We start from the raw sequence: 27,905 nt of genomic DNA on the forward strand, positions 1-27,905 counted from the left end.
AAGGCCTCGGTGATGAAGCACCCACAACTTCTGAAAACAACCTGTTCCACTGGTTAATTATTCTGTTACGAAGTTTCTCCTTACTTCTTGGTTGCTTCTCTCCTTCATTAGTTTCCATCCATTGATTCTTGTCTTGCTTTCTAAGGCTTTGGTAAATAAATGGACCCCCCCCCCTCCTCTGTGTGGAAGCCATTCAAACACTGGAATACTTCTATCATCATCCATGCCTTATTAAGCCTATATTAAAAATGGCATTGTAGGGTGTCCTTCTAAAAAGGTTAGCCTGGTGATCAGTTAGCCATGTGGTTTGATGGGCTATTCTATTTTGCCTTTTGTTTTTTTTACAACTCCTTTTTGGAAACATTTCTTCTACCAAATATAGATTATCACTCCCTCTCTCTTAGAGCCCCAATTTCTAGGCTGCATACTTTTTCTCTCTGTGTGGTCTAATGGAGACTTAGATGCAGGCCAGTTTACAGATGATCATGGTATTTAGCATTTAACAGATATAAAATTCCCTCTCTCAAGAATGAACATGGCATGCTGGGTGCTCTTGGATGGAGCCTTGGTCAGGTGAATTGAAGCTGGCTCACCTGGAGCATCTCACTTGATGGTGCTGCCATGCAATAAATCCTTGGCACCCACAAGAAATCAGTCATGAAGTTTTGGGATGTAGAGAAGTTTTGATCTCCAGTGAGAGACACCCCCAAGAAAGCTGATTCTGTAATTAACTTTTAGGTCTGAGCATATCGCTAATCTTCGTAAGGCTAAGTAGCATCGCATTTCACTATTTCACTTGGCTCAGTTGCTAGAAGTCAAACCCGACTTGATAGCATTTGATCAGTGAAAACATCTTGCAACCGCTTTAGGTAGTAGAGACGGGACAGGCGTGTTTTTCCGCCTGCTATCTGGAGATGGCGATCAGGTAGGCAACGTCTGTCCGTGAAAAGTGCATAAAAAGGTAATAAAGGAGTTAAAACCATCGAGTACCCTATTGCTAGAAAGGATAGGAGAAGCCTAAAGAACTTCGGGATCACTCATGGGCGGAAGGTGTTGTGCAGAGGGGCTTTTGTGCTCTTCGCTGGGTCGAAACATCAGCTGGAAGGTGAGTAGAGGGCAAGTCGGGCTGTTCGGTTTCCTCCACGACCTGGAAGCAGAGAAGCAACTGGGCTGAAGCATCTCAGCTGCTGCTGCTGCACTTTCCTTCCCTCCCCGAATTTAAGCCCACTGGGGCTGCACGCTGCGAAACTGGTGGCTGCAATTTTCCTCCTGGTGGGAAGATTGGAAAAGTCTCTTCCGAGTGAAGGTGGATTCTTTGGGAATGGCTTCCCTCCAGAGGTTGTGGGGGCTCCCATCCCTGGAGGGTTTGTGACAGAGCTGGGAGGGACCTTGCAGGTCTTCTATTCAGACGCCCTGATCAAGCAGGAGACCCAACATCATTTCAGACAAATGGCTGTTTATTCTCTGTTTAAAAGCCACCAGTGATGGAGCTTGCTCCTCAGTTCTAGGCTGCTTCTTTCCTTGAATAGTTTCCATCCAGTTCCTTGTCTTACCTTCAGGGGCTTTGGAAGAATAGGTTGACCTCCTTTTCTTCGTGGCAACTCCTCAATATTGGAACACTGCTATCATGTCACCCTCTAGTCCTTCCTTTCATATGACAATTCATTTCCAATTCTTGCAGCCTTTCTTTGTATGTTTCCCCCTAATCATCCCTACTGCTCTTCTCTGCACTCTTTATAGAGTCTCAACACCTTTTTATATTGTGGTGATGAAAACTGGTTGCAGTAATCCAAGTGTGATCTTACCAAAGCATTATAAATTGGTACTAATAATTCATGTGATCTTGATTCTATCCCTCTTTTTAGGCAGACTAGGATAGAATTAGCTTTTTTGACCCTTGCATCACACTGTTTATTTAAGTGATATTTAGGGGATTGTCAACTAGGACTTCAAGGTCCATCTTACAATTACTGCTATTGAGCCAGGTTGTACCTATTCTGTACATTGCCATTCGGTTTTTCTTGGTTAAGTGTAAAACTTATTTTATTTTCTCTATTGAATTTCATTTTGTTGGATAAGGCCCAGTGTTCAAATTTATGAAGATTCTTCTGTATCTTGAGTTTGACTTTTGGAGTGTTGTCTATTCCTGCCAGCTTAGTGTCATCGCCAAATGTGATGAGTTCCCCTTCTATTCCCTCATTTGAATTTTGTATGATGACATTGAAGAATACTGGGCCTAAAACAGAACCCTGAGATACCCCATTGCTTACCGCCCTCCGTATAGATGTAGTTCTATTAAGGGCTACACATTGAGTGCTATTTTTCAGCCAGTTACAAATCCACCCGGTGATGATGCTATCTATCCCACTTTTTTTTTTAGCTTACCAAGAAGTAGACCGTCTACTTTATCAATTGCCTTACTGAAATTCCAGAATACTATGCCCACAGCATTCTGCTGGTCCACTAATTCAATCACTTTGTCAAAGAATGAAGTAAGATTTGTTTGACATGATCTTTTTTTGAAAAATCCATGTTGGCTTCTAGTTATAAGTTTGCTTGTGTCTAGTGATTTGCAGATCTGTTGCTTGATTATTTTTTCTAGGATCTTTTCAGTCATTGATGTCAAGGCTGATTGGTCTGTAGTTTTCCAAATCCATTTCCCCTTTTTTGAAGGTGGGAACTACATCAGTGTTCTGACCCAAGTCACACTGGCAAGGCAAGGTTTAATAGCATCTGTTTATTGCTCACTGATCACAGTGTCAAACGATCCACCAATGGTGCCAGTGAAGGTCCGTCTCAGCCCTCAACCCCCAGCTGCTATTGAGCCAGGTTGTACCTATTCTATACATTGCCATTTGGTTTTTCTTGGAGAACTGTAAAACCTTTTTTTTTTCTCCATGGAATTTCATTTTGTTGGATAGGGCCCAGTGTTCAAATCTATGAAGATTCCTCCGTATCTTGAGTTTGTCTTTTGGAGTGTTGTCTGTTCCTGCCAGCTTAGTGTCATCTCCAAAGTTGATGATTTCTGCTTCTGTTCACTCATCAAAATTGTTTATAAAGATTCTGAAGGATACGGGGCCTAAGGCAGAACCTTGGGGTACTCCATTGCTTCCTTCCTTCCATATAGATGTAATTCAGAAGTTTTGACTGTGGCCATTTTGGGGTATTTTTTCAGGTTTGAAAGACATGGATTTTTGACATAAATACATTTGTCTGTATCTGTATTTCTTTGCATGTGTATATATCTGCAATTAGATAATCTATATCCAGCACTTCCAGATATATTTGATGATAAGCCTTTCCACTGTAAGAATTTCTGATTGATGTAAATCAACAAGAATATTAATTCATATATATGATTGAATGGATATTTGAATTTGGATCTTGGTTGTTTTCCATGTGTCAAATGGATCATGATTAACATTAGAAGATCTTTCAGCATTGTGGCATGTTCGCTTTTTCATTGTAACATATACTTTTTTCCACATCTACAACAATTTTATAAACAATTAACATTACACTTTTCTTTGAATCTTATAGGCAAAGAATATGGCAATAAGAGCATACTGGACAACTGATAATAACAAGCAATTTTGAAAAGGAAAGAAAATCAAGCCAAAAATCAAAATATTTTCCATTTCCTTCAGAGAGCCACATCATTCTTTTTCCTGATCAGGTGAGAGATAACGGACAGAAAATTAAGAAAGATTTCAAACTGGAATAAGTAGAATATATGGAACTCAAGCATGCATTACATGAAAAGTCAAGGGAGATTATTTTTTTTCAGCAAAAGATGGAAATATCTGGAAGTCAGTGGGGAGGAAAAAGTATCTTGGAGAGCCATGTAGGGTAGACAGAGATGCAGGCTCCACCTGGTTTTAATCAAAACACTACTAAACAATGGATAACACATATTTTTGACCTCAAGAATGTAAGTGTTGGAAGAGTTCTATAGATGCGCCTATTGTGGGAAAAGCACAGATTGCAAATCACAGCTGATTATGTACAAGAAGATCCACACAGGAGAAAAGTCTTAAAAGTGCACCTAATGTAGTAAATATTTTAGTGAGCATGGCAACATGGGGATACATCAGAGGACTTAAATCATGTATGAGTGTCCAGATTGTGTAAAAGTTTCATTGGAAATTCCCACTTCATGAGACAACACTCAGGGGTAAAAAACCATTTGAAGGAGAGAAACCCTTTGAATGCCCTATCTGTGGGAAACGTTTCAGTCACAATTACAGCCTGATGAACCACCAAAACACTCAAACAGGAGAGAAACCTTTTGAATGCCCTGATTCTGAAAAAGGTTTCAGTCAAAATCCCAACCTGGTGATACACCAGAGAACTCACAAAGGAGAGAAACTCTATGAATGTCTAGATTGTGGGAAAAATTTCAGTAACAACTCCCACCTTGTTAGACACCAGAGGAATCACACAGGAGAGAAACCCTTTGAATGTCCTGACTGTGGAAAAGCTTTCAGTCAAAATTCCAATCTGGTGATACACCAGAGGACTCACACAGGAGAGAAACACTTTGAATGTCCTGATTGTAGGAAACGTTTCATTAGAAATTCCCACCTCATTAGCCACCAGAGGATTCACAAAGAAGGGATACCCTTTGAATGTCCTGATTGTGGAAAATGTTTCAATGAGAATTTCAGCCTGGTGAAACACCAGAGAATCCACACAGTAGAAAAACCGTTTGAATGTTCGGATTGTAGAAAAAGTTTTAATCATATTTCCCAGTTAGTGATACACCAGAGGACTCACACAGGAGAAAAACCCTTTGAATGTCCTGATTGTGGGAAAAGTTTCAATCACAATTCCAGCCTGGTGGCACACCAAAGGATTCATACAGGAGAGAAACCCTTTGAATGTCCTGATTGTGGGAAAAGATTCAGTCGGAATTCCGACCTGGTGAAACACCAGAGGACTCATACAAGAGAGAAACTATTTGAATGTCCTGATTGTGGGAAACGTTTCAGTAACAATTCCCGCCTTGTGACACACCAGAGGACTCACTCGAAGGAAAAACCATTTACATGTCCAGATTGTGGGAAAAGTTTTCTTTGGAATTCTCGGCTGGTAAGTCACCAGAGGACTCACACAGGAGAGAAACCGTATGAGTGCCCAGACTGTGGGAAAGATTTCAGTACTAAAGATAGCCTTCTAAATCATATGCTTATACACACAGGGGAGAAACCATTTAAGTGTCCTGAGTGTGAACGGTGCTTTAGGAAACCTGCCAACCTTGTCGCACACAAGAAAATCCACCTGACGCTGAAAGTGATGAGTGTAGAGAAGGCTTGAATTTCATTTCAAATGTCCCATTGTAATTTCAGCTGAGAAATTGACTCTTTAATATGACTACAAAAATTTGCCTGATTTTTTGTCATCAAATACAGTATGTCATGATAGTAGATGGGAAAGAGGAAATAAAAAAGTGGAACATGTTAATTAGATAAGGGCTTATTGGCCATCAGCAGCAAAAATTGTTGGATATTTATTTTTGCAACAATTGTACAATTCTTCAAAAATCTTTTTAAGAGTGTCCGTTTTTATCATAATAAACGATAGAAATGCTACATGCAGAGTCCCAGCCTTCTTCTCCCTGGATGTCCTCGATATTTTCAGCCCCAGAATGCCCCAGCCAGCATTTCTTTGGGGTAACAGTACTCAGGCTAAAGTTAGAGACTGTGGCTCCTCGTATGAGAAAACAAGGAGAAGAGAAATCGTTTATCTTTTTCTAACAATGCCAGAAATTCATTGCACCAAGCATATCTGCTCAGATTGTCAAGAATGAGGAACACAAGTGGAAGAAACCATATAAATAGCAAATACAATATATTGGGGGAGTTTGGGGCAGTGATGAAACCAGTGTAAATTTTCAGATATAAAGGCTGTTCGGCCCTGCAGGTAACCTTCAGGGAGAAAGGCTGTAGGAATATTGTGTTGAGGAGAACAGGGATTGTGTGTCAGATCCCCTATTGGGACACTGGGAGACTGCCATTATGGAGCAAAGTGCATGAATGCCATTTTATGACCTTTCCCTGTTTCTGCTCTTTTCTCAAATTTGATATATTGTATTTTTGGAGTATAAGACGCACCAAGATTTTGAAGAGGAACATTTTTTTAAAAAGTTTTTGCATTCTGCGGACCTCCCAAAAACAGCCCATTTTTCGCGAAAACGGGCTCGTTTTTTGTCAAAAAAATATATGCATGCATAGCCTTTAAGAGGCTTATAGAGTGCTCCTGGGGGCTGGGTGGGTAAAATTGAGCAAAAATGGCCTGTTTTTCACTCATTTCTGCCCTCCCCAGCCCCCAGAAGCACTCTGAAAGCCTCTTACAGGCTCTGCATGGCCATTTTGGTCAAGGGGGCGAGGTTTCGAGAGGCAAAAAATGCTGTATTCAATGTATAAGACACACCCAGATTTTCAGCCTCTTTTTTGAGGGAAAAAGGTGTGTCTTATACTCCAAAAAATATGGTGCTTTCCTGGGAATGGGAGGGGGGAGAAATTGCCTTTGCCCATCTGTTTTGTCTTAGCTCCAAAAGAAGGAGCAAGGGGGCCTGAGAACACCTTCTCAATTCAGAGTTCTCAAAACAAGTTCGTACCTGTGGCTTGGCTCACCTTAGACTGGGCAGAGGGGAGAGGTTTCTATAACTTTTTACCTAACAGTTCTGAATGGGAACTTCCTGCCTTGCTCTAATTGCTATCACTGTCCCTCAATAAAAGCTTCTTTTTGAAATCCCTCCTGTTTCAAGAGTTCTGCTTTCTTGAAGAGAGAGGAGAGGCAAGTCCTTACATTATGTTTTTGAGCACATGATTTCCAGGTTTATTTGCAGCTCCTGTTGTGATATCCTTCATTTGGAGGTGCCTGCCTCCTTGTTATTCTTTGATGGCTGGAGTGTGACAGCATCACTTAGACTCTGTACCTTTGTGGTTTCCCCCTTGCTGGGGAAATGTGAGAAGAAAATTGTACAGTAAAAAATGTAATAATGTCTAAAACAGCATTGAGTAGATTTTGAGGAAAAAAGGGAAAGTCAGCATTTATGAAACATTGAGACAAGGTAATCCAAAACTCTTCCGAACACATGGGAAGCGTTTCTTGTTTTTCATTTCTCTCCCAAAGCTCCTTAATTTTTTTTCAAACATTTATCCTTCAAATATAGAGAGGAACATTATTTGTAACACAGAGAGTAATATGCAGATAGATTGTCCTGATGTTGCTGGGATTGGAAGACACCGAAGAATTCCAAGATTGTTCATTTCAACAGCGCAATTCAAACAAACAGGTTAGAATTATTTTTAGATCTGATCCCTTTGAAGGATAGTTGGTGACCAGGAGCAGATCAGGATTGGCATGTGGAGAAACCAAGATGTAACTCGGTGATCTGTCTGGATAATCACTGGAGACTTTCCATGACAGAGTGGAGAACACAACCTGTATCTCCCTGTTCCTAGCCCAGCACTGTCACCCACCCTATCCTATGCCCAGAAGCCCCCAGGGCACAGACTAAAGAAAATATCTTGGGAGATATGCAAACTCCATTACTAAAGAGATGAGGGGAAAACATCTCCCGAGTCTGCAGCATATGGATCCTATTCAGAAGGGACTCACAGAAGAACCTCTGTAATTCAGAGGAGTATATGAAGGTGGAAGAAAGTATAAGGAACATACTTGTGTCAGGGAATTGTGCAGCCGGTGTTCAAATGCAGTCAAAGACGCTGACAAGAACTTGTGGTTTTATATAAATAAATATATTTACAGAAAATAAAGAGGCAAACAGGAGCATAGTGAGGGGCAAATGTTAGAACTAGCTTCTTTTCTGTTGGCTAGAAATGAACAATCACTATGTAAATTACTGCATGATTTTTGAAAATCCCATCTGGGTGATTATGTATATTTGTTACATTAGCAACTATATTCTCTCTGAGGTATAGTCAGGAAATATAACAAAAAATGTGGCCCAGTGGTCCAGAAATTCCTGCCTGATTCTTTCCCATCCAAGGCCAATTCAGCTTACCAAGAATGTTTTCTTACTTGAAACAACTCAGACGTTTAGAGGCAGGGGGAGCATCTTAGAGGTTCACTAGTGAATGGAGCTCAGTGCTGTGTGTGCAGAGTCAATGGGAACCTTCCATGGCTGAATGGGAAACGTAACTTGCACATCCCTGCTGCTCACCCAGCACCTTAATCATTTCCCAGACCTATGCCCAGAAGCGCCCATGACAGAGTAAAGGAAATAAGCCTGAGGAGATCAGCAATCCACCTCAAGTCCACAACAGAGAATGTTGCAAACAGGCTCAAAGACCTCCCTAATTCACAGGGGCATCAGAAATGGATAGGCGCGGTTCAACAGATTTCCTTATTACATTCATTCACAATAATAACACGTGTTAAGTCTTCTCCTGTGGAGTTGATTTCTTGGTCTGGTCTATCAAGGGGGGGGGTGAGTCTGGGGGGCCTTTGAGTTTTAAAGTTTTGGGATGTAGAGAGGCTTTGATTTCTACCGAGAGTCACCCCCTAAGGAAGCATATTCTGTCAAAACGTCATGAACTTTTAGTGCTCAACACGTAGCTAATCTTCCTAAGCTAAGTAGCATCACATTTCACTATTTATTTATTTATTTTGGGGGGTGGTGGTGTCAATTTCAAAGGTCAGTTGCCAGAAGTAAAAAATGATATCATTTAATCAGTGAAAACATCTTGCAAAGGCCTTAGATAGAGACGGCACAAGCGTGTTTTTCTGCCTATCTGGCGCTCAAACAGGCAACACCTGTGCCTAGAAAACGGACTCTAGAGCAGGCGCGTCTGCGGTTGTGCTTAAGGAGTTAAAATCATCAAGTGCTGTATTGCTAGAAAGGACGGGATAGGGAAGAAGCGCAGAGGAACTTCCGGATCGCTCTTGGGAGGAAGGTGGTATGCAGAGCGGCTTTTGTGCTCTTCCCAGGATCGAAGCAGCAGCTGGAAGGTGAGTTGAGGGAAAGTGGGAGGGGAGGCCTGGAGCAAGTCGGGGCTGTTCGGTTCCCTCCGCGGCCTGGAAGCGGAGAAGCAACTGGGCTGAAGCATCTCAGCTGCTGCTGCTGCTGCAGATTCCTTCCCTCCCCAAATTTAAGCCCACTGGTGCTGCACGCTGTGAAACTGGTGGCTGCAATTTTCCTTCTGGTGGGAAGATTTTAAAAATCTCTTTTAAATTAAGGTTGATTCTTTGAGGATGGCTTCCTACCAGAGGTTGTGGGTGCTCCATCACTGGAGGTTTGTAACAGAGCTGGAAAAAACCTTGGAGGTCTTAATATCATTTCAGACAAATGGCTGTCCAGTCTCTGTTTAAAAGCCACCAGAGATGGAGCACGCACAACCTCTGAAGGGCAGCCATTCCCAAAGAATCAACCTTAACAAGAGACTTTTTAAATCTTCCAGGCAGCAGAAAATTGCAGCCATTCCGTTCCACTGGCTAATTGTTCTCACTGTTGGGATTTCTCCTTAAATCCTGGTTGCTTCTCTCCTTGATTAGTTTCCATCCATTGCTTCTTGTCTTGCCTTCTTGTGCTTTGGAAAATGAGTTGACCTTTCAAGTATTGGAAGACTGCTATCATGTCACCCCTAGTCCTTCCTTTCACTAGACTATTCATTCCCAATTCCCATAACCCACTAATTATCCCTACTGCTCTTCTCTGCACTCTTTATAGCGTCTCAACACCTTTTTATATTGTGGTGATGAAAACTGGTTGCAGTAATCCAAGTGTGATCTTAACAAAAGCATTATAAGTTGGTACCAATACTTCGTGTGATCTTGATTCTATTCCTCTGTTTAGGGAGCCAGAGTATCTAAAGCTTCTTGAGTTGTTTTCCCCTTTAAGATTTTCATCCATGGAATCCTTCCCAAGCTGTCTCTTAGTTTGTTAAAATCAACTGCTTTAAAGTCTAAGGCATTAGTTTGATTTTGCTCTATTGCTTGTGTCTGCATTATGTTGAATTCCAGGATGACATGGTCACTCTCTCCCAAATTACTTGCAACTTCAACCTCCCCCTCTATAATTTCCTCTCTGCTAGTAAGAATTTAGATCACTATAGGAGACTCCTAGTTCCCTCTTCTACCTTTTGGATGACAAATGACAACTTTGTCATCCAAAAGGTAGAAGAGGGAACTAGGAGTCTCCTATAGTGATCTAAATTCTTACTAGCAGAGAACCTTTAAGACAGGGGTGTCAAACTGGAGACCCATAGGCTGGATGCGTCACATGCAGGCAACGCCCTACCCAGCTCCGCGAAGGGGGAAATGAACAAAATGTCATGTGACAGGAACATGACATGGCACGTTTGACAACTGTGCTTTAAGACAAGATTGGCCAGAGTGTCCGGAATGATAGGATCTTCTACCTGAGAATGAGATAGGACTAGAAGACCTGCAAGGTCCCTTCCAACTCATAAATTATTCTGTTATGGATTTGCTATTCTCTTGGCAACCGAATTGCATTGATTCTGCCACTAGTCTTTTTCTGGGATTTTTGTTTTTTTACTTCCATGTCTTGCCAATAAGCACAGTATTTCCTATTGGTGCTGCATCTGTGTATTAACCAGGTTCAACTGAACTTAATCTAGCCTTTTTTAAAAAAATTGCTGTTGAGGACCTTTAGGATGTTCAGTTGTATAGGTAGTCCTCACTTACCACTTGTTCCCTGAGCCTTCAAAGTTACAATGACACTACAAAAGTAGGTGGACACTTGGTCCAGAAATCTGTATTCATCGTAGCACTTCTTCAGTTCCTGTGGTTGTTAAGGTGCAGGAAAAGGAGAGACACCAACTTGGGTTCTGCCAACCGTTGCACATTTATGATGGCTGCAACATCCCACACTCATGATCCCCATTTGTGACCACCTCAGCTTGATTCTGACAAGCAAAGTCAGTGGGGATGCCGGCAGGAAATTGCAAGTTGCAGTTTGTGAAATTGCCTTTAACAACCCACAGGGATTTGCTTAACTGCACAGGAACAGATGTAAGTTGGCACTGTCATGTGAAATCATGCTCCATGACCAGCTGCTTAGTGACCCAGAAGCCAGTCCCAAGTGCACTCGGTAAGTCAGGACTGCTTGAATTGGGAAGTCACCAGAGAGATTGTGGAAAGTATTTTCTGCCCTTATTTGGAGCTCATGGCTTCCATGGGGATAACTGGTGCTTCAAATCTTGCAGAGGATTTCAGCATCATTTCCTCAGTTAAATCCCCACATCTCTAAATTTAGCTCAGAAGGTTTGATTGTAACCATTTTGGGACAATATTCAGGCTGAAAACTCATGGATCTTCCACATATATTCATTTGTAGGTAGTTTGTATCTATATTACTTTCTGTATGCATATATCTGTAATTATATAATCTGTCCTCAGTACATCCAGACATATTTGATGATAACCCTTTGCAGTGCTAAGAATTTGTGATTGACCCAAGTTAACAACATAATTTCATGGTTGAATAGATATCTTGGTAGTCTTCCGTGTGTCAAATGAATCGTAATGTAAGAGGTTATTTTAGAATTGTGGCATGTTTGGTTCTTTGTTGTAATGTATACTTTTTTTCACATTTTCTGCAACCATTTTATACACAATTAAAGTTACACTTTTCTTTGAAACTTCTAGACAGAGAGGATGGCAATAAGAGCACTCTGGACAACTGAGAATAACAAGCAACATTGAAAAGGAAATAAAATTGAGCCAGAAATCAAAATATATTCCATTTTCTTCAGAAAACCACACAATTCTCCTTCTCCAGCAGCTGATAGACAAAAGAGAGTAAATTAACATGAGATTTTGAGATGGAAAAAGTAGAGGATACAAAACTCAAGGATACATTGCATGAAAGATAAAGGAAGATTCTTTTTCATTCAGAAAAAGATGGAAATATCTGGAAGTTAGGGGGAAGGAAAAGGTCTTATTGGGCAGGGCACATAGGACAGACAATGATACCAGCTCTGGGAAGAAGCAGACGGCTTTTGACCTCAAGAATATCAGTTGTGGAAAAGCTCTGTAGATTTGCCTATTATAGGGAAAGCACAGATTGCAAATCATAGCTGATTAAGCAAGATGATCCAAGCTGGAGAAAAGCCATACAAATTGCTCTGGTAATACTCTGGTTTCTCTTCAGATCGTATAAATCTTTCGCCTTTCGCCATACAAATTATCCGAATATGGCAAAAGTTTGGTCAGAACAGCTTCTTTGTGGTTCATGGAACAACCCACCCAGGAGAGAAGCCATATGAGTGCTCCCAATGTGAATACTTTAGTGAGCATGGCAACATGGTGATACATCACAGGACGCCCATTACATAAGAGTGTCCAGATTCTATGAAAGTTTCATTGGAAATGACTACCTCATGAGACAACACAGGACTCGCACAGGAGAGAAACCCTTTGAATGCCCTATCTGTGGGAAAGGTTTCAGAATGAATTGCCACCTTGTGAGACACCAAAGGACTCACCCAGGAGAGAAACCCTTTGAATGTCCTATTTGTGGGAAACGTTTCAGTCACAATTCCAGCCTGCTAGCACACCAGAGGACTCACACAGGAGAAAAACCCTTTCAGTGCCCTGATTGTGGGGAAAGTTTCAGTCGGAATTATAAGCTGGTGACACACCAGAGGACTCATAAAGGAGAGAAACAGTTTGAATGTCTAGATTGTGGGAAACGTTTCAGTGAGAATTATGAGCTGGTGATACACCAGAGGGGACACACAAGAGAGAAACCCTTTGAATGTCCTGATTGTGGTAAAGGTTTCAGTAAGAATTCCAACCTGGTGATACACCGGAGAAGTCACACAGGAGAGAAACCATTTGAATGTCCTGATTGTGGGAAAAGTTTCAGTCATAATTCCAGCCTGGCGACACACCAGAGGATTCATACAGAAGAGAAACCATTTGAATGTTCTGATTGTGGGAAAAGTTTCAGTAACAATTCCAATCTGGTGACACACCGGAAGACTCACACAGGAGAGAAACATTTTGAATGTCCTGATTGTGGGAAACGTTTCAGTAACAATTCCAGCCTGGTGACACACCAGAAGACTCACTCCGGGGAAAAACCATATCAGTGTCCAGATTGTGAGAAAAGTTTCCTTTGGAATTCTGAGCTAGTGAGACATCAGAGGACTCACACAGGAGAGAAACCCTTTGAATGTCCTGATTGTGGGAAAAGTTTCAGTCACAATTGCAGCCTGGTGATACACCAGAGGACTCATACAGGAGAGAAACCCTTCGTGTGTCCTGATTGTGGGAAAAGATTCAGTCAGCAATCTAATCTGGTTAGACACCATAGGACTCACACAGGAGAGAAACTGTATGAGTGTCCAGACTGTGGGAAAGATTTCAGTACTAGGTTTAACCTTCTGAATCATGTGCTTATACACACAGGGGAGAAACCATTTAAGTGCCCCAAGTGTGGATGGTGCTTCAGGAAACATTCCACCCTTATTGCACACAAGAAAATCCACATGGATTTTCCAAAGTGATGTGTGATGACCTAAAGTGATGAATATAGTAGAGGCTTGAATTTTAAGTCCAGCTGAGAAATTGATTCTTTAATTTGACTACAAAGAATTTGCTTGATTGTTTTTCTCATCAAATATGTCATAGTATTAAATGGGGAGGAGGAAAGAAAAAAAATGGAACATGTTAGTTTGATAATGGCTATCTGGCTGGCCATCAGCAGCAGAAGTCTCTGGTTATTTATTTCTGCAGATATTGTGCAATTCTGCAAAAATAGTTTTAGGAGAGTTCTTTGCATTTTGATCAGAATAAATGATAGAAATGCCACATGCAGAATCCCAGCCTTCTCCCTAGGTATCCTCAAGATTTTCCACCCCAGAATTTACCAGGCAGTATCTCTTCAGGATAAGAGCACTCAAGCTATAGTTAGAGATTGCAGCTCCGGGAGGAGTAGAAGGAAAGATAGGAAGGTGAGGAGAAAGGAGAAGAACAGGAGAGGGGGAAAAGCAGAGGAAGAATTGGAGGGAATGTAAGAGTAGGAGAGAGGGGAGGAAAGGGAAGAAGAGGGGAAGGGTAGAGGGGAGGAAGGGGAAGGGGAGAAGGGAAAGGAGGAGGAAGGAAGGAAGGAAGGAGAGAAGAAAGAGAACAAAGGGGGGAAGGAAGGAGGGAGGGAAGCAAGGAGGGAGAGAAGGAGAGAAGGAGAGAAGAAAGGAGGGAAGCAAGGAAGAAGTAGGATTGTTGTAAGATAAGATGGGTTTATGGGATGGTAAGAAAGCAATTTCAAGTATATTGTCAACTGTAGGGGAGAAAAATTGTTACAAATACATATTATTAATAACAGTTATGAGATCATATAATTGTGAATGTATATATGAGAAAAAATTAATAATAATAATAATAATAAAAGAGATTGCAGCTCCTCATACAAGGAGAAAACAAGAGGAAAGAGTTTATCTTTTCCTAACAATTCGTTGCACCAAGCATGTCTGATCACATTGTGAATGAGGCACATACATGGAAGTAACCATATGAATACCAAATATATTGGGGGAATTTGGGGCAGTGAAAAAAGCAGTGTAAAATTTCATATGCAAAGGCTGTTCTGCCCTATGGGTGACCTTCATGGAGAAGAGCTGTAGGAATATTGAGTTGAGGAGAAAAGGGATTGTGTTTTTGAGCACAGGATGTCCAGGTTCATTCGCAACACCTGCTGTGATCTCCTTTGCTTGGAGGTTCCTCCTTATTAGTCTTTGATGACTGGGAGGTGTGAACAGAACAAAGGGATTGATACTTTTGTGGTACCCCCCTTGGTAGGGAAATGGGAGGGGGGAAATTGTCCACTAGATAATGTTTCATTTCTAAAACAGCGTTGTGTAAGAATCATGAATAAATTTTGAGGGGAAAAAGGAGCGTGCCAGCATTTCTGTAAACATTGGGACAATGTAATGTAAAGCTCTCTTCCCAACACATGGGAAATCTTTCCTGTTCTTTCACTTCTCTCCCAGGACTTCTTAATTTGTTTCAAAAATCCCTTCAATTAAAGAGGAACATTATTTGTAGCAGCGAAAGTGATATTTCAGCTATGCAGATGGATTAGCCTGATTTTGCTGGGATTGGACGACACCAGAGAGTTCCAAGATTGTTTATTTCACCAACAAGATTCGAAAAGACAGGTTACAATGTTTTTTAATAGGTCACATTCAGTGACGTGCAGGCAGGGGAGGCAGAGCCTCACCACTGTCATCATGAAAAGAAAAAAAAATGTAAAAGGAAAAAGGCTGAGCTAATTGCTGCCAGAGTCACTGTGGATGACTCTGCTTAATGCTTAATTAACTGTTTAAAAAAAGCCTCTAAAAAGTGCCCACTACAGGAGGAGGCGGGAGAACCACGTGCCTCATTTAGTCTGACTTTATGATCACTCGAGCAGAGTTAAGCAAGGGTTAAAAGCTGAAAAATTCCTTATGTAGATGAGGCACGTGGTTCTCTTGCCTCCTCCTGTAGAGGGAGTTTTTTTAGAGGCTTTTTTAAACAGTTAAGCAGAGTCATCCATTGGGGACTCTGGCAGCAGCTAACCCAGCCTGACCTCAGCTCTTGCCTTTTATATTTTTACATTTTCATGATGGCAGGCAAAAGCAGAGTTGAAATCCTCTGTGAAACAGCTGGAAAAAGTATGTGGGTTGGAGGGAGGGGGAGGAATTCAAAATTAATCCTCCTGGTGCAACTGTGTGTGTGTGTGCGTGTGTGTGTGTGCGCGCGTGTATTTGTTTCTTCACTCAAATTCTCAATTTGAGAGAGAGTTTGTTTGAGAGTGAAGAGAGGGAAGGGGGTAGGAGAGGCAGGGAGGGCAGCCCACCAGTTTTCTTCTCTGTCCGCAGCTGCCTGCCAGCAGAGGCGGGTCTTTTGCCCGCCTCTGCTGGCGGGCTGGTGCTTTCTTTTGCCCAGAGGTGGGCAGCTCGGGGGCTGGTGGGCTGGCACTTTCTTTTGCCGCTTTCTTTCTTTTGCAGCAGCCGCAGACATAGAGTCCGGCAAAAGAAAGCGAGCTGGTGGGCTGCAGCTTTCTTTCTTTTGCCCAGAGGCGGGCAGCTCTAGTGGGCTGGCGCTTTCTTTCTTTTGCGCTTTCTTTCTTTTGCGGCAGCCGCGGACAATAGAGGCTGGCAAAAGAAAGCGAGCTGGTGGGCTGCAGCTTTCTTTCTTTTGCCCAGAGGTGGGCAGCTCAGGCAGGCTGGTGGGCTGGCACTTTCTTTTGCTCAGAGGCGGGCAGCTCAGGTGGGCTGGCGCTTTCTTTCTTTTGCACTTTCTTTTGCGGCAGCCGCGGACATAGAGGCCGGCAAAAGAAAGCGAGCCTGTCAGAGCTCAGGCAGGCGAAAGAAAGAAAGCACTTTAGACAGTGGGATATTGGGAGAGAAGATTGCCTCACCAGCCATAAACCTCACCGCACGTCACTGGTCACATTACATCTGATCCCTTGGAAGGATACTTGGTGACCAGGAAACAGATCAGGACTGGTGTGTGGAGAAACCAAGATGTAACTCAATGGTCTGTCAGGATAATCACTAAGGACTTTCCATGACTGAGTGGAGAACACAGACTGTGTCCCCCTGCTCCTAGTCCAGCACTGTCACCCACCATATCAAATTTAAATATGTGCAAAATTTCTACAATTTAAAATAGTAAAATGCTTAATATGGTTAATCAGTTTTCCTTTTTCTCTTTCCTTGGTGTCGTATTTTAGTACACATCTTTATCATGTCTCATTCTATTATGGTTAGGTGTTGGAAACCCTTCCAGTGTTCCCAAAGCCTCTGAATCTCTTACGGTGCTATATAAAAATATCAAGCAAAATTAAATAAAGCCAACCTAAGAGTCAGAGGGGATGGTTTATTAGGAATGTCATATTGGCACTGCTGGTGTAAACCCGATTCTGAAGAACCCGAGGCTTTCCCCACCCAAATCAAAACCCAAAGGTCACACATCCATCACATGGTCCAATCAGGTTACAGTCCTCCTTTGGCTGTCTTTGAGCCACGCCTTCCCTACACTTGCCTGGTGGGGACATCCTTGGTTCCCATGGGAAAGAATGTTGCTTTGGCTACAATTTCCCCAGTTATCGCTACCTCCCCCCTCGCATTCCCACAGCAGCAACCAGCCTGAAAATTTCCAAAATGGTTTCCAGGGCTGACAGGCTGACCCCACTCAGCTGAGAAGGAACTCCTAAAAGTGAAAAACCAGAGAGAGGTTAACCAGTCTCACCTTCAACCTCCCCACCATCCCCAAGGTGGCCCCTTGGGCTGACTAGGATGTTTGTCATGAAACTGTTTAATCAACCCGTCTGCTTTTACATCCCAGGTCTTAACCCAGGTAACTTCAAATAAGGGGTATCCCTTCCAATGGACTAGGTGCAAACAAGAATTTGAGATCTTTTTAACCTCATAATGGGTCTCCCTTTGTACTGAAATAGGCGTTGGGATGGCTCAGCCTACTGGCCTTAGCCAAGAGCCTACTGCAGGTTTTAGCAAGCTGTTATGGAACACCGGGTGCACTTTCCCTAACAAGTGTTTGAGTCTAAGGTGAACAGTGTTAGGATTTATTACTTTCACTATCGGGAAAGGCCTTATGAACTTAGGACCTCATTTTCTGCTAGGCAGCTTGAGTTCTAGATACTTTGTGGACAAGTACACTTTGGCTCAGAAAGGGAGGTTGTGGGGGAGCGGCGTTTATCGGCTTGCGTTTTTTAAGATTTTGCCACTTCTACTAAGGCTCGCTTGGTATTTTCCCAACCCTGCTTCAGTGATTCCATCCATTCACTTAGGGACATGGAGGAAGTTGGAGTTGGAGTTTATTCAATTTGTACGCCGCCCTATTCCCTGAAGGGACTCAGGGCGGCTGAACAAAAGCCAAGGGAGGGGAAATTACAAAAAGTAAGACAAAAACAACCAGACAATACGAACAATTTAAAAGCACAACAGACACAGCAAATTCGAGTGGGGGGGGGGACTCAACCCCAGGCTTGCTGGGACAGCCAGGTCTTCACGGCCGTCCGGAAGGCCCGAAGGGTGGAGAGGGTCCAAATCTCCATGGGGAGCTCGTTCCAAAGGGCCGGAGCAGCCACAGAGAAGGCCCTCCTCCGAGTAGTCGCTAGCCGACATTGGCCGGCAGATGGAATACGGAGGAGGCCTAATCTGTGGGATCAAATGGGCCTGTGAGAGGTAATCAGCAGAAGGCGGTCTCTCAAGTACCCAGGTCCAATACCATGTCGGGCTTTATAAGTAATAACTAGCACCCTGAAGGCGGTTCCTTGGACAACTCAGGCATGGGGACAAGCCAGTGGTGAAATTCATTTTTTTTTTACTACTGGTTCTGTGGGCGTGGCTTGATGGTGGTGGTCTTGTGACTCAGTCACATGCCCCAACACCACCAAGCTACCGCCACAGTAGCCAGTAGGAAAAAATGTGTGTATGAGTCTATTCACAGCGGAGCTACTGCTCCCTTTATGGTCCCCCCTGGCCCCCTCCCTCCCGCCGGTCGAAGTACCTTAAAGGGACATGCTGCTGCAGCTCTGCTGTGAATGGAAGGAGAAACGTGTGGGTTCTCTTCGAACCAGGTCCTTAATAGCTGCAGGAATTTGTTGGCGTCCTCAGGTTTAGGAGCCTCCTCATCATGCAGTTGGGCAAGCCACTTGGCCGCTTTGCCATGTTGTCAGCAATGGCTGAGATCATTGTGTCAGTCCTAGAGGCCATATTTTTCTTTGGATATTCAGGACAGCCACACAGTGCTGTGGGAAAACGGGAAGCAGGTTGCATGGAGTTGGTGGAGATATATAGTCATAATAACATTCTTTTCTCTGGTAGTCAAAGACATTCAGCCTTCACCTGGGGAAAATCTCCAGTTGGGACAGTGGATTGATTGGACCACGTGATGGATATGTGGGTGCAGGAGAAGGGACTTTGACTTTCCTTTGGGTGGGGAAAACCCTAGGGCTTTCAGATTTGGATTTTCACAGATGTGCCAATATAATATCTCTAATAAAATGGAATTTTGAAGAACTGCTGGCCTTGGATGGGGGTGTTACTTGGAACCCTGACACATTTCTTGATCGGACTGGTACTGGGCTCCATAGCAATCAAGGTGGAACCAAATCCAGTTCACAAAGTACACTAGCTTTTCGAGATTCCCATCAAAAGTGGTTCTGAAGAGGGGGAGTGCTGCTGGGGTGCTGCTGGCGGCTGAGCTGAGACCACCTGGGGAATGGGGGCTGGCAGGTTGGTATCCACTGGCACTGGGACCACTCCTGTCCAGGGTAGTATGCCCAGCCCAGCTCAGAGGGATCTGGTCTGCCGGTGATAGCCTAAGAGGTGGATGACGAGCCAGACTACCTGGCCTCAGTAGACCATGGCCAAATGTTGTAGGCCCAGGCTGGATTGGCCTAGGAGCTCTGGCTGTTGGCTGACAGCTGTCTCTGGTTGAGCTGTCAATCCAGTAGATGAGGTCTGTTGAGGGAGGCTTAGACACGATCCGCACCACGCTGAGTGAAAGGAAGAGGAAATCCCACTCTGAGCAGTCACACTCCTCTGGGGGTTGCTGGCCCAAGCTGCTGATGCTCAGCTGGCTGAATCTCTCTGGCAGCCCGTCCAGGGGGTGGCTCCTTTTTTCCTTTAAGTTTTATTGGATTTTTATTTTTAAACATATATTAACATCAATAGATGAACAGTATGGCCTCTGGGTATGGTTCATGTTATTACAAATAGCAATAGTCAATTTTTACATTAATCAAACTTATACAATCCTAATATTAATGTACACAATTATTTTAAAGTAGTTATTCAATATTTCAGTGTTCCATTCTAATGCTAATGATCTTCTTAAACACGTATAATAATGCCACCTTTCAACCTCTCATCTTTCCATCTAATTATTGCTTATATTCAATTTATATAGAAATTATATAGCAGTAGCAATAGCAGTAGACTTATATACCGCTTCATAGGCCTTTCAGGCCTCTCTAAGCGGTTTACAGAGAGTCAGCATATTGCCCCCAACAATCTGGGTCCTCATTTTACCCACCTCGGAAGGATGGAAGGATGAGTCAACCCTGAGCCGGTGAGATTTGAACCGCTGAACTGCTGATCTAGCAGTAGCCTGCAGTGCTGCATTTAACCACTGCGCCACCTTGGCTATATCTACTAATATTCCCCTTATTTCTTATTTAAGCCTCTATTCTGACTTCTGCTCTTACTAATGCTAATGTTAATACACATGTTTATGTTAAGACATAGTCCTTTATATAAAGGCATATATTCTTATTTCTACCTCTATTCTAGTTTTTACTCAGGCCATCATTATATTAGAAAAAAAAAGAAGAAAAAGGGGAGGAAGTTTGGTTCATTCATTCTACCCTACCACACAATTCTGGGTGCCAGGCTGTGTAATATTACCAATCAATCCCCAATTGCTTCATCACTTGTTTCAACACCTGGGTAGTGAACTGTGTGCTTTCTCACTACCAATGGTTTCGACCATATCTAGGTATTATCTGTTCCAATATTATCTTTACCGTAAAAACACACCATCTATACTGTTGATTACGGTGCCTATCTGGGTCAGCCCATTGAAAGGCAAAAAGGTCCCTTGATTATTCTGCTAACGGACAGGCCCAAAAAGTTGAGTTGAGTTTATTGGTCTTGTATGCCGCCCACTCCCGAAGGACTCCGGGCGGCTTTAGATAGATTTAAGTATCCTTTAAATCTATCACACTAAAATATTTATGGCTATTTGGTATTTGACTGAGGAGCCTGTAAGGATTTGGAACCACAGCATGACAACTAGCCACTATTTCATTAATTATCCTTATATCTTGTACTAATCGATAGGTCCCATGAGGCTTTCTTACTGGCAGTATTGGTGTATTAAATTGTGACATTGAAGGTTCCATTAACCCGTCCTGTAAAAGTATCTCTATTACTACCTTCAGTCCTTGCCTTCCCTCCACTGGGATATTATATTGTTTCTGTTTTATTGGTTCTGCTCCTTCCTTCAAGGTTGGTGTTAAGGGTATAATGTTCAAGCCCCCCCCCCATTTCCCTTTGTCTCGCAAACTAGAGGGTCTATTTGTTTTCTCCTGTTCCTCGATTAACAGGTTTGTAGTATAGGGATAGGGCATCTCTTCCCAGTAAATTCATCCCAGCTTCGGGTACTATTATTACATCTATTTCTATATTGCATTTTCCTCGTTTTAAACATAACATTGTTTTTTTACCGATGGTACTTCAAATGGTTCCCCTTTTACTCCCACTATTCTCAATCGCTTTTCCCACCCCGTTTAATTCCTCTCAGCACTTTACATACCAATGTCCTCGTTGCCCCAGTATCTATTAAAAACACATATTCCTCTTTTTTGAGTACCACATTTAACAAGGGCTCTTGGTGGGACCCTAAAATTAATAGCCCTTGACTTCCCTAATCTTCCTTTTCTTCCATTAGGGTGTATATCCATTACTCTCATTTGTGCTTTCTTTTTATCTGGGCGGTTTCTAGCAAAGTGCCCCTCCTTACCACACACAAAACATTTCTTACTCTCGCCACTTGGTTTCTTCTATAGGATAAACCCTCTTCCTTGTCCAGAGTGCCTCTACCGATCCCCGGCAAGTGGCTTCCCAACTCCGCGGCCCCTGCCGAATCCTTTCTTTCTCAAGGCTTTTTGGCTGCTTTAATGATAGATACCATCATCTGACTTTTCTGCTGACTTTTGGCCTCATTCCTATTCACATACACCTTCTGTGCTTCCTTTCAGCAGCGTCATTCATTATGGTTGTACTTTATGGTTTATGGTTGTACATTATGGTTGTACATATGGTTGCATGTATGGTTGTACGCTCTATGGTTGTACGCTCTATGGTTGTACACTCTATGGTTGTATGCTCTGGGAGTACGCTCTGCCGGCAGCCAGCCCACAACCATAGAGGGTACTCCCAGAGTGGCAACTGCCGGAAGACTCGGCATCCTACCTCCTTGCTTTGGAAGCCGCAGAAAAAATCATGTGGCGGCAGCGGAGATGCCCTGGCTCTGCAGGGAGAGTTAGGCAAGGGCATCGTGAGCCTGGGAGTCGCGCAAATGGGGAGCGGAAAAGCCGCCCGGCAACTCCCCTCTCCAGCTATGCAGAGCCCCATTCACTGACCTAGGGACATTCTGAAGGTGTCAAGCTGCGGGAGTTGGAGGACAGCGAACAGGCGCTCCTGCGGCGTGCCAGTACCCCTAGGTCAATGAATGGCGCTGTGCCCGGCTGGAAAGGGGGGTTGCCGGGCAGCTGCTTGCGACAGCACAACACAGCCATTCGACCCTGAGGCTGTGCCCAGCTCTTCGGGAGTCTGCTCACAAGTGAACAGCTTCCCAGCAACCCAAAACAATAAGCCCTCCCCTGATAATAAGGCCCAAGCTATATTTTGTGGGTCAAAAGAAAATAAGACCCTGTCCTGTTTTCGGGAAAACACGGTAACTGTCAGGAAATTTCTCCTCAGTTCTAAGTTGCTGCTCTCCTTGATTAGTTTCCACCCATTGCTTCTTGTTCTACCCTCAGGTGCCTTGGAGAATAGTTTGACTCCCTCTTCTTTGTGGCAACCCCTGAGATATTGGAACTCTTTACATCTCAGTTTTATTAATCAATTCCCTTTAAGTAGTCCAGACAGTTTCCACAAAACAAAACTTACTTTACGTTACTTAAGAGTCTCCCTTATTCTCACAATAGTAAAGTAATTAATTATAGAACAGTTAGTATCACCACAATCTTTCAATAGGTTGCTTGTTTCTTCTATCAGAATTTTCCTAGTGTAGTGTATTCCATTCACCAATAGATGGCAACATTAACAGGTTTCAGCATTGTTTCAGGCATGATAGGTTAATTAATCCAAATTTATAGAGACAAAATTCAGTACTTGAGTAAATTCAGGTAAATAGTTCCAGCATTTTACAATGCCGTTCCATAACAACACCTACCCAGTTTAAAATCCAATTTGCTATGGTTTAAAAGTATTTAGCTTTCTTCCCCTTAGTTCCCATCATTTGGGTCTAGGATTTTTCTCTCTATTGTTGTTCGCTGCTTTAAAAAGATAATTCTAAGAGTCTCTTTTCCTGGACTTCCTTCTTTTTTCTTTAAGTTTAGGGACTAAAAACACACACACAAAAGAATCTTCTTACCCAGCTGCAATCACTGTTCATTTACACAGCTCCTGCACATTTCTTAGTTGTTCCGCGGCTGCCCCAGGGGGGAGGGTGTGGGCCATCTGCATCAGGGGTGGGTTTCAACCGGTTCGCGGCGGTCCCTGCGAACCGGTTGGTCGCCGAACCCGGAAGTAAGTAACTTCTGGGAATGGCGAAGGGCGCGCGCCCGCCCGCGGTCCTTACCTGGTTTTGACGAGTTCTGCGCTTCCACACATGCGCAGGACGCATAAAGCGCCTGCGCGATCATCCAGGAGCAGCTGGAGCATCACGCAGACGCTAGTACGCATGTGTGCACCGCGCACGTGCACGAGGACGCCGCCGGCCCCGTTCCAACCGAACCAGTTGGAACGGGGCGAGAAACCCACCCCTGATCTGCATGTACTGGCCCTCGCAAATGGCATTTTTAAAAAAGGATGTTTTTGGTGCATGGAAGTGCAACCCCATGAGATGTGAGGGGCAGGGGCCCCCAGCCTCCAAATAAGGTTCCTTTTAAACTGAAGTCCTTTTTCAACCATTGCTTCCCACACTTGTCCTTCTTACAACCCAGCCTGCCTCTCAGGTTCACTCACACTGAAGTGCCCATTGCTCCCAGTACCGCTGTCGGAGCTTCTAGGTCTCAGGTGGCATGCCCCAAGGTACCCCAAAGTCCACTGCCATTGCCTCCACCCTTGCAGAGAGGCTGAGATGCAGTGGACAGAGGGCTGAGGATGACATTGTGCATGTCCCCGTCCCCTCACCCACCCACCCAGTGCCATGGGTAGACCATGAAGTTGCTGAAGCCTGGGCTGGTAGGTATGGGTGGTGGTTGTTCTGTTCACTGTGACTGCCCACAAAGATAAGGCTGATGTTGGAGGAGGGAGACCTGCTCCGGGCCTGCCGTGCTCTGTCAAAGGGCGCAGGCTGCCTCGAGGAGGGCGAAGCTCGACCACCTTTCAGGCCTGGCTCTTGGCTTCTACAGGGCCTCCGGGTGGCTACTGCCCACTCGCCCTCCCTTCTCACATCCAGCCCACAACAGGGATGCGCTGCTTCCAGGCCATATATGCATATGTAGATGTGTGTATCTGTACTTCTCTCTCTATGCATATATCTGCAATTATATAATCTATATCCAGCACTTCAAGATATATTTGCTAAGAATTTGGGATTGATCCCAATCAACAACTGAATTTGAATGGATATTAGAACATGGATCTCAGTAGTCTTCCATATATCAAATGTATCATAAATAATGTAAGATTATTCAAACATTGGGGCATGTTTGCTTTTTCATTGTAATGTATAATGTAGTATTTATATTATGTAATGTGACTTTTATTTTTTCACATCATCTCTAACCATCATAAACAATTAAAGTTACACTTTTCTTTGAATCTTACAGACAAAGAAGATGTCAAAAAGAGCCCTTGGGACAACTGTAAATAACAATCAACATTAAAAAGAGAAGGAAAATCAACCCAGAAATCAAAATATTTTCCATTTCCTTCAGAAAACCACAAAATTCTCCTTTTCTTAGACAAAAGAGAGAAAATCAAGAAAGAATAACCAGATTATGCAGAACTCAAGGATACATTACATGAAAAGTCAGGATAGATTACTTTTCATTTAGCAAAAGAGGGCAATATCTGGAAGTGAGTGGGGAGCAATCGATCAATAGTAAGGCTACGTAGAGCAGATAGGTATGCAGGCCACACCCTGTCTGGAAGAAAACGGCTTGAAGTGAAAGCACCACTAAACAAGGCATTGTCCATATTTTTTGATATATCAGCTGTGGAAAAGCTCCATAGATTTGCCTATTGTGGGAAAAGCACAGGTTGAAAATTACAGCTGATTATGCACAAGAGGAGGAGCTAGAAAGGAGAAAAGCCATACAAATTACCTGAATGTGGCAAAAGCTTCAGTCAGAATAGCTCCCTTGTGGTTCATGGAAGCAAACACGCAAGAGAGAAGCCAAAAAAAGGGCTCCCAATGCAGTAAATGCTTTAGTGAGCATGGCAACATGGTGATACATCAGGGGACTCACAGCAGGTAGAAAACATATGACTCTGTGGATTGTGTGAAAGTTTCATTAGAAATTCCCAGGTCATGAGACCCTAAAGGACTCACACACAGGAAAAAAACATTTGAACATCTTTTCTGTGGGAAACGTTTCAGTGAGAATTCTAGTCTGGTGAAGCACCCAAGATTCACACAGAAGTGAAACTCTTTGAATGTCCTGACTTTGGGAAAAAATTCGATCTCAATTCTATTCTGGTGATAAATCAGTGGATTGACTCCAGGGAGAAACTGTATGAGTGTCTAGATTATAGGAAAAGCTTCATTATCCATTTCGTGAGATACCAGAGAACTCACATAGAACAGAAACCCTTTGAATGTATAATTATGAAAAAACTGTCAGTCATAATTCCAGCCTGATGATACACCAGAAGATCACATAGGGAAAAATGCTTTCAATGTCCTGATTATTGGAAAACTTTTAGGTGTAATTCCAACAGTGATACACTAGAGGAATCACAAAGGAGAAAATCCATTTCAATGTCTTGACTGTGGGAGAAGTTCCAGTCATACTTCCAGCCTGGTAATACATCAGAGGATTCACTCCATGGAGAAACCTTATGAGTGTCGAGAATGTGGGAAAGGTTTCGTTAGAAAGTCCCACCTCATGAGACACCAGAGGACTCACACAGGAGAGAAACCCTTTGAATGTCTTATCTGTGGGAAGCATTTTAGTGATAATTCCAGCCTGGTGAAACACCAGAGGACTCATACAGGAGAGAAACCCTTTGAATGTTCTATTTGTAGGAAACGTTTTAGTGATAATTCCAGCCTGGTGAAACACCAGAGAACTCACACAGGAGAGAAACCTTTTCAATGTCCTATCTGTGGGAAACGTTTCATTAGAAATTCCCACTTCATGATACACCACAGGATTCACACAGGAGAGAAACCCTTTGAATGTCCTATCTGTGGGAAAAGTTATAGTGATAATTCCAGCCTGGTGAAACATCAGAAGACTCACACAGGAGAAAAACCTTTTGAATGTTCTGACTGTGGGAAAAGATTCAGTCAGAATTCCTACCTGGTAATACACCAGAGGAGTCACACAGGGGAGAAACCCTTTGAATGTCCTATCTGTGGGAAAAGATTCAGTCAGAATTCCTCCCTCATAGTACATCAGAGGACTCACACTGGAGAAAAACCCTTTGAATGCCCTATCTGTGGGAAAGGTTTCAGTCACAATACCAGCCTAATGAATCACCAGAGTACTCACACAGGGGAGAAACCCTTTGAATGTCCTGATTGTGGAAAAGGTTTTAGTCAAAATTCCCACCTCATGAGACACCAGAGGACTCACCCAGGAGAGAAACCCTTTGAATGTTCTGATTGTGGGAAAACTTTCAGTGAGTATTCCTATCTCATAATACACCAGAGGAATCACACAGGAGAAAAGCCCTTTCAATGTTCAGATTGTGGGAAAAGTTTCAGTCAAAATTCCTACCTCATGAGCCACAAGAGGAATCACACAGGAGAGAAATATTTTGAATGTCCAGAATGTGGGGAAAGTTTCATTAGAAATTTCCACCTCATGAGACACCTGAGTATTCACACAGGAGAGAAACGCTTTAAATGTCCTGACTGTGGAAAAAACTTCAGTCAGAATTCCCACCTCATGAGACACCAGAGGACTCACACAGGAGACAAACCCTTTGAATGTCCTGATTGTGGAAAAAGTTTCAGTCAGAATTCCCACCTCATCAACCACCAGAGTACTCACACAGGAGAGAAACCATTTGAATGTTCTGAATGTGGGAAAAGTTTCAGTCGAAATTCCCACCTCATCAGCCACCAGAGTACTCACACAGGAGAGAAACCTTTTGAATGTCCTGACTGTGGAAAAAAATTTAGTCGGAATTCCTACCTGGTATTACACCAGAGGACTCACACCATGGAGAAATCTTTCAAATGTCCAGTCTGTGGACTTTACTTCAAGCATAAACCATCCCTTATTGCACACAAGGAAATTCATATGAGTCAAAAGTTGAAGAGTTTAGAGAAGTCTTGAATTTCATTTATGATCTCCCATTCACAAAGTGTACATGAGAAATTGACTGAATTCTGGCCTGATTCTTTTTACTCAAAACTTTTATCAGGATTAAACTTTGATAGCCATTTGTCTGAAACAGTATAAGGTTTCCTGCCTAGACAGGGGGTTGGACTAGAAGACCTCCAAGGTCCCTTCCAACTCTGCTATTGTATTGTATTATTGTAGGTAGAGAGAAAAGGACAGTGGAAAATGGCTAACTGCCATTTTCTGGTTATTGGCAGAATCTTCTGGCTATTTCCTTTTGCAGAAGTAGTGGAATTCCTCAAAAAGAAATTTTGAATGGTGCTTTTGTATGTTGCTTATGGACCAGTGGTGGGTTTCAAAAAAATTTCGAACCTACTCTGTGGGTGTGGCCTCCTTTGTGGGAGTGGCTTGCCAGCCATGTGACCTGGCGGGAGTGGCTTGCCGACCATGTGTTCTCTCTCTCTCTCTCTCTCTCTCTCTCTCTCTCTCTCTCTCTCTCTGTCTCTCTCCTTTTGTCTCTCTGTCCCTTTTTCCTTTTTTTCTTTCATCTCTCTCTCTCTCTTTCTTTCTTTCTTTCTTTCTTTCTTTCTTTCTTTCTTTCTTTCTGTTTCTCTTTCTCCCTGTGTGTGAGTGTGTGTGTGTGTGT

The 27,905-nt window shown here is 43.1% G+C and overlaps 2 protein-coding genes across 2 annotated transcripts; both read left to right on the forward strand.

The window, feature by feature from the left end:
- Window positions 1–1,014: 1,014 nt before the first annotated feature.
- Window positions 1,015–14,023, forward strand: LOC106551562 (uncharacterized). Its single transcript, XM_087708085.1, has 4 exons — window positions 1,015–1,105; window positions 3,541–5,310; window positions 9,991–10,060; window positions 12,289–14,023. Exons 2-4 carry the CDS (start codon window positions 4,252–4,254, stop codon window positions 13,503–13,505), a joined length of 2,346 nt encoding a protein of 781 aa, XP_087564211.1. The 5' UTR covers window positions 1,015–1,105; window positions 3,541–4,251; the 3' UTR covers window positions 13,506–14,023.
- On the forward strand, window positions 8,913–27,697 carry LOC106540817 (uncharacterized). Its single transcript, XM_087708379.1, has 2 exons — window positions 8,913–8,979; window positions 24,572–27,697. The coding sequence occupies exon 2, from the start codon at window positions 25,793–25,795 to the stop codon at window positions 27,251–27,253; it is 1,461 nt and encodes a 486-aa protein (XP_087564505.1). The 5' UTR covers window positions 8,913–8,979; window positions 24,572–25,792; the 3' UTR covers window positions 27,254–27,697.
- Window positions 27,698–27,905: the final 208 nt, after the last annotated feature.

Source organism: Thamnophis sirtalis, unplaced genomic scaffold (assembly GCF_051295495.1).
Source record: "Thamnophis sirtalis isolate CommonGarterSnake01/CBP01778 unplaced genomic scaffold, rThaSir2_p1.2 scaffold_3, whole genome shotgun sequence".
Taxonomy (NCBI): Eukaryota; Metazoa; Chordata; class Lepidosauria; order Squamata; family Natricidae; genus Thamnophis; species Thamnophis sirtalis.